General features: G+C 41.0%; 1 protein-coding gene across 3 annotated transcripts in view; it reads left to right on the top strand.

Annotated features, from left to right (window-relative positions):
* The window catches only part of Nipal2 (NIPA-like domain containing 2), a 106,412-nt gene that overhangs the window by 63,691 nt on the left and 30,184 nt on the right, over positions 1 to 12,537 (top strand). For 2 of the 3 annotated variants that reach the window (XM_006520055.4, NM_145469.5), the window contains one exon: positions 6,223 to 6,344. In XM_006520055.4, coding sequence (XP_006520118.1) covers positions 6,223 to 6,344 — 122 coding nt within the window. Of the gene's footprint in view, positions 1 to 975; positions 4,370 to 6,222; positions 6,345 to 12,537 lie in introns of those variants that run through there. The other variant, XM_006520056.4, reaches the window with a different exon arrangement.

Genomic DNA, 12,537 nt, shown 5'->3' with positions numbered 1-12,537 from the left:
TAAAGGTTAGAATTTTAATTAAAATAATAGTAATCTGGTAAACAGAACATCAGCTGAAGAACTACATATATCCATCTTAACGTGGTGGATAGAGGAGGCAGCAAACAAGTCTGTCTGATTCCAGGCACAGTGCTTCATCCCTAAGTGTCTCCAGAAGGCATGTGGCAGACAGTAGCCTCCTGAGACCAAGGCTGCATTTTCACATCAAGCCCATAAATGTCAAGCATTTCCCAAGTATAAAACACTCCTCAAAATACTACTACTTCAGAGCAATATAAGTGGTCAAATACGTTTAGAAAGTAAGACAACTTTGTTGTCTTCTGGGTGATTCATAGTTAATGTCAACATATTGGTCACCTGAGCAGTCTCCCAGAAAAAGATCTACTCCAGTTATCTCACCTCTTCCCAAATATATTTGATGTCTTAGAAATGTTTATTGGTGGGGCATAAATCTCTTTAAACTTGTTCTAAGGAACACCCATTGGGAAATACTCTCCTAAAGGAAATTTAGGGTTAAAATAGCCTGAAACTAGATTTTCTGGCTACCAAGTCTGCTTTGTGATACAGCCACACCCAGCTCATTATATGGGCACTAGGAATTTGAATTCAGCTATCATATTTGAGCAACAAACACTCTTACCACTGAACTGTCTTCCCAGCTCCTTTTATTAAACTATAATATTTTTAGTAATCACCACATTTTAATATTGATCACAATATTACTTTCATTTCAGCCATTCTGGTCTATAAAATAATTAGTTTGTACGTTATAAAGATTACCTTCCTGCCTTCCAAAACAATTGGTCTCCCTACTATAAAAATCAAGGATTAGCTTGTATACCTGTTTTATTGTACAAGTTTACAGGGAAAAAATATCATTATTTGTATATTACATAGAGCTGCATGAGGAACAAACCACTGTGAATTTGTAAGAGAAATGAATTTCTTTTGCCTATGTAGAAGGGAAGGGTTTTTATTAAAGATAAGGGACAGAGAGAGAGGGAGGGAGGGAGGGAGGGAGAGAGAGAGAGAGAGAGAGAGAGAGAGAGAGAGAGAGAGAGAGAGGCTCTACAAAGCAGACTTGGTAGCCGGAAAATCTAGTTTCTCCTCAAGGGCCTGGTTTGGTTTTTGATTGGTTGGTTTGGTTTGGTTTGGTTTAGGTCTCCACCACCACAACTATTTATAACTCCCTCCAGACCAGCCCATCAGCAGGGTACCTGACAGGCAGGAGAAAAGGCCCAAAAGACCTTTGTCTTAAACCATCAGACTTTTGTCTCAGAGCAGGAATGTGAGGAAGAAGCCAGGCATCTTGGGAGTTTACCATCTTCATCTAGTCATTGCATCTCTCCCTCATTGTCAGTTCTCCCAAAGACAACTGACTTTGATTTAATGAGGAAACAAAATTGCTGTAGGTTAGGGCATGAGGAAGGAGGCTGGGTCACATCCCTGAACTGGGGTATCACCCATCATCTAGACTCAGTGATTTTTGTCCCCTCTGATCCTCAGATCTCAGAGCTCTTCCTTCATGTCTCAGGACTAGCTGTGGCCAGAGGCCCAGCGCTAAGATGTGTTACTCTATTCTCTTTGTTACATTGTTTCCTTCCCCCTGTTTTGTTTTAGAATCAATGGAGGAAGGTCTTCCCCAAACAGTCAAGAATCCAGCCAATTCTTTCCTGCCCATGCCCCCTCCACTGTCAAATTGGATTAGTGCTCTTTATAGATAGCCTCATTTGTCTCTAGGCTATCCTAAGAGAAATACAATTTTAAATGAAGTTTTGGGGTCAACTCAGCTGACTCACAGTAGGCAGTCAATATACTGAAACAGGTCTATCCCAGGCTGTGTCTAGCATATTCAGCTGCCTTAACTGGCCTCCTGGAGAGCTACACTTCCCATAAAAGATTTGATGGCTTAATTCATATTTAAAGATGAGACAGTTCCGCCTGGATGAATAATTTGCCTGAAGTAAGAGTGAATTTTAGTTTTTCAAGGGCAGGATCCCAGCCTTGACCAGAGATACAGTGGGAGCACACCCATGTAGCCTGCTCCCTTGGGCTTCAATTCATGACTCCTGACAAGGCCACAGAAGGTGAACAGCTAGTCTCCTAAATTAGAAACCTGCCTCTTTCAAAAGACCAGACAGAGCATCACTCTGAAATAAAATGTAGCAAGAACCGATGGCTCAGGCCACTGGTAGAAAAGGCTGTGTTACAAAAACATTTTTTTATTTTAATTAGGTATTTTCTTCATTTACATTTCCAATGCTATCCCAAAAGTCCCCCATACCCCCCCCCCCACTCTCCTACCCACCCACTCCCACTTCTTGGCCCTGTCATTCCCCTGTACTGAGGCATATAAAGTTTGCAAGACCAATGGGCCTCTCTTTCCACTGATGGCCAACTAGGCCATCTTCTGATGCATATGCAGCTAGAGACACAAGCTCCGGGGGTGTACTGGTTAGTTCATATTGTTGTTGTTGCAGATCCCTTTAGCTCCTTGGGTACTTTCTCTAGCTCCTCCACTGGGGGCCCTGTGATCCATCCAATAGCTGGATGATCCACTTCTAGTGAGCATCCACTTCTGTGTTTGCTAGACCCTGGCATAGCCTCACAAGAGACAGCTATATCAGGGTCCTTTCAGCAAAATCTTGCTAGTGTGTGCAATGATGTCAGCGTTTGGAGGCTGATTATGGGATGGATCCCCGGGTATGGCAGTCTCTAGATGGTCCATCCTTTCGTCTCAGCTCCAAACTTTGTCTCTGTAACTCCTTCCATGGGTGTTTTGTTCCCAGTTCTAAGAAGGGGCAAAGTGTCCACACTTTGGTCTTCGTTCTTCTTGAGTTTCATGTGTTTTGCCAATTGTATCTTGTATCTTGGGTATTCTAAGTTTCCCAGATGCCCCTCAACAGAGGAATGGATACAGAAAATGTGGTATGTTTACACAATGGAGTACTACTCTGCTATTAAAAAGAAAGAATTTATGAAATTCCTAGGCAAATGGATGGACCTGGAGGGCATCATCCTGAGTGAGGTAACCTAATCACAAAAGAACTCACATGATATGTACTCGCTGATAAGTGGATACAAAAACATTTTAAGGAAGTGTGAGTGACTTCAACACTTCTAAATCCTTATGAGAAGCTGAATAACCCCTAAAGAAGACAGTTGCTTATTACCTTAAATAATATAAATAAGCATGAAACCATAGATTGTTATCCTAGCACTGAGGAGTCCAAGGTCAGGCAGGCCTATAGTCTCCCTAAGGAGACCCTGTCTCCAAAGAAGACCAACCAATACAACAAAAAGTGCAGGTGGCATAAAACAAGCAAGTATACATCTATTAGAAGACAAAGGTATCCTGAGGTACCCAGAATTAAAATTATTGAGGATAAAGGATAAGTATGCTGCGGTGAGGTTATCCTCTTGACTCACAGTAATTGGAGGCTCAATTGAAGCAACATATATGAGAAGCAATTTTGAAGGGCTAGTTGTAAAATATTGAAAATGAAGTCGAATAAACCAAACTGCTTTCTTTTTTTTTTCACTATGATCAAATTGACTTTATCTCATGACATGACTGGTTTAGTATACTCAAATTCATATATGAAACACATCATATGAATGAATTTAAAGACAGAAATATGACCATCTCAATAGATACAGAAAACACCTTTGATAAAATCTAATATTCTTTTGTGATAAAGTCCTGAAGACAATATGTTTGGAAGGAACACAATTTTTTAATGTAATAAAAGAAATATATAACAAATGTAGTCTATGTCATCTCCTATGAAGAAAAACATGAGAAAATATTGTAAAAATTAGCAACAAGACAGGGCTCCTCACTGTCTTCACAACCTACTCAACAAATTGCTTGAAATTTTTGCTAAAGCAATAAAAATAGAAAAAAAAATAAAAGATTTACAATTAGGAAATGTAAAAGCTGTGTCGGTACTTCTTCTCAGTCCCATGCTCCCAGAAATAAAACATAGACTCAAATATATTTACAAATACAAATATAGGTAGAATTTTCTCTGACTAGATTATATCTTCTTTTTTTTTCCAAACTACTTTCAAATGAGGGAACACTGAGCAGACTTGAAAGAGAGAGCTTGCCTTACATCTTCACAGTGTTGTAGAGAGACTTGGATGAGAAGCAGTTTCTATAGTGTGCTCCTGCTTACCTGAGAACAGCAAAGCTCACGTGCAGGCAGCTCTGGAAAAAGGAGCCTAGCAAGGAATCCCAGGGCTGACTGCTGGGCAGCAGCAACCTGCAGGGCCTGCAGACTGATGGGCTGGAAGCAGCTTCGAGCCAGTGAAACACTTGGCTTTCAGCAGACCCTATATGACCCTCTGGAATTTTGTATCATGTGTGAGTGTTACCAACTTCACATTACATCACAGCATGGGAAAGTTAGTGGGAACTGGGTCATATAAGGTGAGAAGAGAACCATTGGTAAAGGGACAAAAAAGCCAAATCAAATTTGGACTGAAGAGAGGAACACTCGAAAGCCCTGAGGCACTTTAAAGTGTGCCCTGAAGGTTCATGCTGCTTTATCATATCAGGTCAGAAAACTCGTTTTTAAAAACTTTCTTCCTCTTAAGAACCTAATTTGAAATAATCCTTTGTTTTACAAAGAAAAAAACATGACTGGCCAATATTTTCCTCAAGTTCACATATGTGCTTTTTTATTACTTTGCATTTAGTACAGTGTTTAATAATGCATATATTTTATTTTTAAAATTGTCACTAGAAATAGCTCTGAAAATCATGTATATATAATCTTGTCTTCACAGTATATTATAGGATAAGTAAGAGGAAACTTATCTGTAGCTTTATACTATGCTAAATAGATTATTGTCAAGCTTATGTAACATTAAACACTATTTATTCTCATAAACTGAGTTCAAAACCTAGACCACGTAGTTAAGAGGGGTAGAAAATCAGCACCCCAAACTGAGAGACTTTATAGACAGACCAGATGATCCAGCTTCATCCAAGGCTGTTTGTAAACTATATCCACAACAGAGATATACTTGGTGGTAAAAAAAAAAAAAAAAAGAAGAGGAGGAGGAGGAGGAGGAAGAAGAAGAAGAAGAGGAGGAGGAGGAGGAGGAGGAGGAAGAAGAAGAAGAAGAAGAAGAAGAAGAAGAAGAAGAAGAAGAAGAAGAAGAAGAAGAAGAAGAAGAAGAAGAAGAAGAAGAAGAAGAAGAAGAAGAAGAGGAAGAAGAAGAAAGTATTTTTCAAATGTAGTTCCTGAAAACAGCTACTTAGATAAAATTTTCTCAGGCTGCTAATTATATATAAATAGGGTTGTTTTAGTACTTTACATAAAGGCCTGCCCTCCCTTCCACCCCTGCTGTTCCTCCTGTGCACCCACCATGGTTGTGAGTAATGATAAAATCATGACCAGATAATAATTAAGTTTAGGATGTGGTCTATCTTTACTAAGCTAACCTGGGATTCTAGATCCTAGGGAAGTATTGGGACTCTACAGTGAGGAGGTCCCTCTCGCCACATTTACTTCTGGAAGGACTGCCATCAGTGACAGCAGTTAAAGTGACCATTGCTGAGTTTCAAAGTCTAGCTCACCCAAGCTCACGGGCTCCAGGAAGCAGTGAGCAGAGAGCTGGTCATCATGAGGTGGACTTCCCTACCCTCGAGTCTCGGCACATCCATCTACTAGAGATGGACCTAGATCTATGTATGTAGATCTGCTGTGTAAGTCATGGTGTGGAAACAGTATGACTGTGCCCTAACCTCTCCGTATGTGCGTGTTCTGATCTTCTCTGTCTTTGCGGAAACTTCTCTGAAGAAGATAGGACTCACCTGGAACAACAGAGAAAGTCTGAAGTTACGTCATGCTGTCTACTCCCTGGCTTTATTTCTCCTTTAAGGATGTGGTGTTCTTTAGGGCTAGTTTGGTGACACGTTTTAATGGGACCACTGGGGCTGACGGGGGTGGGGAGGAACGGCCTGCATTTTAACAAATAACATAACCGGTGATGCTTATATCAAGAGAAGCTTTAAGGTAAACCTGGTAAGGCAAACCTGTAATCACAGTATTTAGGAGAAGTTGTGAGTTCAAGGACAGTCTATATTAAAAAATGAGTTCCAAATCAGCTAAGACTACATAGCAAGACCCTGTCCCAACTGGAAAGAGGAAAAAGGAAAAACTTTAATTGTTTTTTAAATTGGGTTTGTCTTTTCTTTTTTATTCGAAGGTATGACACTAGCATTTGCAGGAACATATTTATTGGTGAATTTTGCTCCAAATGTCACCCAGGCTATCTCAGCAAGAACAGTACAGTATTACTTTGTTGGCTGGCAATTCCTGGTCTATGTGGTAAGAGTTCTAAATATTTTACTGTTTCTAAAGTATATTATCTAGACTATTGGTAGCTACAGTGTTAGAAAACCCATGTAACCCTTTCTTTTCAACACAGCGATTCACTAAAGTGTAAGTGTACATGATCAGTAGTGAAGGATGTGAGCTACTAAGTCACTGTTGAAGCATCTTCCCAAAAAGTCCTCATTGAGGTCAAAGCAATAGCAGTGGTACAGTTTCAAGGGATGTGATTAAAGAAAGGGGAAGGACAAGGAGGAGGCGAGGGAGGGGAGGAGGGGGGAAGGAGAAAGGAGGGAGTCGGTGCACTAGGTACTTGAAGACATTAACTGAGGTGTTTATTTGATACAGTGGCTGCATGCATCTGGTAAGTATAAAGGACAAATTGGATTGAAGCAGTAGATATGTGACTTACTACCGAACGTAGGTAAGACTGAAGAAAAAGAACAGTATAGAAAGGGCACATATAGAAAAAACTGGAATTGTCTGAGCATTTAGTTTGGCAAAAATCTTATAAATTTGATAATAAAGAATCAAAGGCTAGAGACTCGTACTAATTCTGGGACTTCTTATAATTAGAAGTGACCTCAGAAAGGTACCTGATACAGTTCTCTGCTGAAAAAAAAATTACCCTACTCTACAAATGTAGTATGAAAAACATGGTGTGGGTGTTTACAGGTTTTACAGGTGACCTTTGACCCCAAGTGTAACTCAGGCTCTTGTCACAGCCATCTAATGACAAGCATTCTCTTGTTGTTGTTGTTGTTGTTGTTGTTGTTGTTGTTGTTGTTGTTGTTTTGAGACAGGGTTTCTCTCTGTAGCCCTGGCTGTCCTGGAACTCACTCTGTAGACCAGGCTGGCCTCCAACTCAGAAATCTGCCTGCCTCTGCCTCCCAAGTGCTGGAACTAAAGGCGTGTGCCATCACTGCTTGACTGTCTCACTATCTCTGACACAATCATGACCCCTGGAACACAAATATCTATAAATATTCTCTACTGTCTTCCTCTTTATTCCTTCTCTGATACCATGGAAAAGTAACTAATTTCTGTGTTTAAATATTCATTTACTATACAGTATTAAGTAATCATCCTGTAGCCTCCCAAGACACCCACTTTCTAGCTCTTTCTCATTTCTCCTTACATCTAGCATATCTCTCTCCATATATTGCTGAGAAAGACCAGAGGGAGGAAGGGAGGAAACATGGGGAGAGGGAGAGGCAGTGGAGGGGGAGTGGGGGTAGAGAGAGAGAATGAGAATGAATTCATGACCTTGGTGCAGTGTCTATTTCATACCCATATGGAATGCCTCCCTTCAATGTGTCTCAGTATATTTTACATTTCTTTCCCTCTCTGAATAATCCATCCATCTCAGGCTCTTTGTGAGCATCTCCTCCTCTGTCAACTGCCTATGTCTACTTATATCATAGATGCTGCCAATTAGTTTTCTATTGCTGTGGACAAAAAGCAAGTGGGGAGGAAAGGGTTACCTGGCTTACAGTTTACAGTACATGACAAGGAGACTACGTGAGAGTTCAAATCAGGAACCTCGGATAGGAAATGAAGATGGAACATGGAGGAACAGAGGAGCTCTGCTTACTGGCTTGCTTACTGTTTGCTCTCAACTTACTTTCTTACACAATGCAGATCACCGCCCAGGGGTGCAACTGCCACACTGCCTGAGTCACTCATATCAGTCATTAATTAAGAAAATGCCTCCACAGACATGACCCTAGGGCATAGTTTGTTTCAGGTTGATTTAAAAACAAGCAAGCAAGCAAACACCTACCCAGCACAGAGGCCATTGTTCACACAACACCCTTCTTGCTGTCCATACCCACCTCTCCTTCCCAGGCCTCCCGACTCCTCCGCATTCACTCCCTGTTCATTCATTACTCATTGTGTCATGAATGTTCCAAAGCTTCCTCAAATGCAAATATCAGAATCTGAACCCAGTATTTTGCCACCAAACTCTCATCTTTTCTGTGTCAGTCTGCCATATTGGAAAACCAAGCTACACCTAATGCCGCTCACAGCTCTGTTCTTCACTCTCCATCCTTGCATGTCATAAAGTCTCTTGCTCTTGACCCCTTTTATTTTCCCATTGCCATTGCATTAATCTGAGCTGTCATCATCTATTTCTAAGGCCATGCCAGCAGTGCCTTAAGAAGCACAGTCTCCCCTACGGATTCTCATCAGTACCTCACCATAGCAGCAGGCATCACCACAGCTGCAGGCATCACCACAGCTGCAGGTATCATCCCTTCAGCCACATGACTACCCAGTACCATTATGCCTGTGGTTCCTCTGCCAAGAAAGTGCTCTGCCTCCTCTGACACATAACCCTGTCAGCTCCCTACAGACTTACCCTCATGGATGTCATTCTGCTGCAGCGTCTTCTGTGGAAATATTACAAAGCTAGTTTCTCCATTCCCTATACTTTTTACAGGTCACATTATGACTTAATTATCTATTTATCTGTCCTCTACTCTAGCAATGCCCTGTCAGAGGAGAGCAGTCAATCAGACAGCCCATCGCTTGATGTTCTACCTAAAGAAACATGTGTTTCTGATTGTTGATAGCCATGGTTTCATTCTCATGGACTGCATTTCCAACCTGTCACTTCCCAATACCTTCTAGCCCTGCCCTTGCCTTAGTTCTGAGCACTGAGCTTCCCAACTCAAGTTGCCCTTTCCAGGACCTTCATAGTCTGTACCTTCACTCTGCCCATTCATTTTCCTACGTGTCCATCATAGTGGTCATTTAATTTCCACTGCTTCCATCAGTCAACTCTAAACACTAGAAGGAGCTTTAATCTCTGAATTACTTCTGCTCCTTAAACTTTATGGAATATGTCATGGTAGTGCAGGCTTGAAATCCAACCAACACATTACAACTTTTTGCCTACAGGCAAAACAAATGCTTCATTCAGTAACAAAAGAGTGACATAGCCTGTGACCGGAACATTAATAGCCTGAGTTAGATCCTCTGGAGATTAAAGATGCATCAAGCCTTTTTTCCTGGAATAAAGCTCATGGTTTAGTGATGACACATCTTGTGTTGTTTTTAATACCAGAGAATACATCTGAAGCAGGCAAACCTGACTTTATAAATGTTCGCTTTTCTTTCTTTTTTTCTTTTATGGTACTGGAGATTGAAACCAGAATAAGTAGGCAATTTGCTACTACTGAGATGTTGCCCTGCCCACAAACAATGTATTAAGCCTGTTGATGGACAAAAATGCTCTAAAATTAATTACATTTTGCCATTTTCTAAAGCTAACCCTAATATTTTTAATCTTTGAGATGTGTGTACATGTGTGCAGTTGACTACGGCTCCCTGTCCTCCTCAGCTCCTCCTAGTTACACTCTCATCCCAACCCTCACAGCTAAACGGCCTCAAGCTAGCTCTTACATTCAGTTATTTACTCGCTCATTCAACATATTATGTAGTATAGTATAGTACATATTTGTAATCTAGATAATAGAAAGGAATTCTTACAGACAAACTTTATAATCCTAGAAGAGATCTCTGCTTCCAAAAGCCATTTTATATTAATGAAGTCTATTTCAAAATAAATTCCACACAGAAAAGTTTAACTGCTTCCAGATATTTGTAACATAGTTTAAAATAATTCTTTAATAATAGTTACAATTGAGTAGAACTTTAATTATTAGGGGACTTTTATACTAATTTGGAATCTAATCTAGAATGTAACTGCATCTCTAAGAACTATAGGAGTGATCAGCTCTATGCTAACACCTTTGAGCTGAATTTTGGGTTAAATATGTTGAATATCTTAATAGTCAATGTTCAATTTTCAGATGTGGTAGATTAGGTGGGGTTGTTATTGTTGTGTTTGGTGTTTTGTTTTCACAAAGGTTATAATTACATTAAGACTATTTTTTTGAGCTAAGTGTGGTGGCACATGAGTGTAATGAGAACACTTGGGAAGCCTAGGCAGAAGGATAGAATGCTCAGGGCCATGCTGGAATCCTTAGCAAGATCCTCTCAACACTACCCCCAAAAGACTCATTTGCCCAGTGATTAATGAATGACTAACAAGTCATTCATATGTTTCTGTATTACACCAAGTGTAAATACAGCATCTGAATTGCTTTTCAGGACTGATCAGAATCACAAATCAAGTTAATAAAGATATTCAAAAGTCTTAATCAGTTCTGCACGTTCTACCAAGGAATTATAAAGTTACATAGACCATCTCAGGTCTCAATTATGTTCCCATGGGCCATGGTGCCTGTCCTATGTCCAGTTCTCTGTGGAAGTGGATGCCTTGTCACAAGGCCAGGAGCCTACCCCCTGCTTGGTGCCCTTGTGCAGGAAAGGAATTTGAGAAGTCTGGTGTCACTGACCAGGGGAGAAGGACATGCTGTCTGCTCAACCACTGGCCCAGCTTTTCCAGGCTCCTCTGCCACAGAGGAATAGCTCTCTTCAGCAAAACCTGTCAAAAAGTCACAGCTAAATGGGGTCTCAAGCTCAGAGTGATTTGTAAAGATATAGAACACGTCCCATGAGGAATCTGCCATGTGTGTAAGTGAGCTAACAGCTTGTGTCCTTAAGGAAGGAGAGGATTTGGTCTCCTTAGTCCTGTATGTCCTGTTTGGCCACGGAGCTGTAGAGCCATTCCTGGAGCAATCCACCTGTTAATATGTTCTTTGCAGCCACCCTAGGAAGTACAGCCTTAAGCCTCAATTACATCATACTCTTTGGCAGCTTGGTGGTAGCTGTTTGGCCCACCCAGACTTTCCAATAAACTCAAATTGAAACCTCTGCTCTGAACATAAAATCCTTCACATGGTAATCTACACAGTGCTCATTTTCTTTCCTCAAATCAGCAGCAGCATGGGCCAAACCTATCATTTGGAACAAATGTGTGCCCCAATGCTGATTATTAAGTCTGCCGTTCTGACAAAGCTGACTGAACACCCAACATCTGGTGCTGTCAACTTGGAGGAAGAAAACTGTTTCTATTAAACAACTCTTGCATGAGGTCCCTTTGCTCTGTTGTCTAGATGAAAACAGCACTGTTCCTTCAGCAGGATATGGACAGTGAACCACTCTGACAGAGCAGGCAAGGCTTGTGCACAGTTCTGGTCTCACTCTACACTTCACCTGTGCAGCAGTCCTATGCGTGGGAACATTGTCTTCTTCACCTCCCCAAAAAAGAAACTGAGGCATAGGGAGAGGTTCAGTAGCTTGGCCAAAGTCAATGAATACAAATTCAGAGAGTCAGAACTCCAAGCAAGACTGCCTTTCTCTGGAGGGCACACTTGAACATGTCACTGAACTGCCTTTGCAAGTCAGTACAACTGACTACCAAGGGTCAAATCTACCCACAGAGAATATTGACAGAGCCTATTTCTGTTAGGCAAAGAAGTCATTTTAATGAAGGAGAGAAAGAAAAAGGATGGGACTGGACAGATGGTTCAGTGATTATAAGCACATACTGTTCATGCAAAGGACTTCAGTTCCTAGCACCCACATCCAGTGATTAAACAACCACCTATAATTCCATCTCCAAGAGATCCACTCTCTCCTTCTGACTTCCATGGGCACTCACACTCAAGTACAAACACACACACACACACATGTACAAGCATGCACACATATGCACACACAAACACACACATGTACGCACACACATCAATGCACACACATACACAACACATGCACACACACACATGTACGTTCATACATGCCAATGTGCTCACATAGACACATGCACACACATGAGCGTACACACAATCACTCACATGTATATACATACCACGCACAAAGAGGAAATGCACTCAGACTGAAATTGGTGAAATTCACCTGCTTTGACACATCATCTCCTAGATGACCACTGACTCCTTTAGAACCAAAATGGGATAACTAGTACATAAAATTCTAGTTAGATTCAAGAACCAGTTAAGAAACTTGTGAGTACACACCTTTAATCCCAGCACTGTGGAGGCAGTGGCAGGTGGAGCTCTGTGAGTTTAAGGCCAGTCTGGTCTACATAGTGAGTTCTAGGCCAGGCTAGTCAGGGTTATGTAGAGAGACACTGTCAAAAAAACAGAGAGGTGGGAGGGAGAGGAGAAAGGACAGAGAATGAGAGGGAAGAAAAGAAAAGAAAAAAGAAATGAAACAAAATTCTGAAACCAACTCAGAAAATTTATCTTAAAGATGATTC

This window comes from Mus musculus, chromosome 15 (genome assembly GCF_000001635.26).
Source record: "Mus musculus strain C57BL/6J chromosome 15, GRCm38.p6 C57BL/6J".
NCBI classification, from domain to species: domain Eukaryota; kingdom Metazoa; phylum Chordata; class Mammalia; order Rodentia; family Muridae; genus Mus; species Mus musculus.
This window is presented reverse-complemented; position numbering and strand designations above follow the sequence as displayed.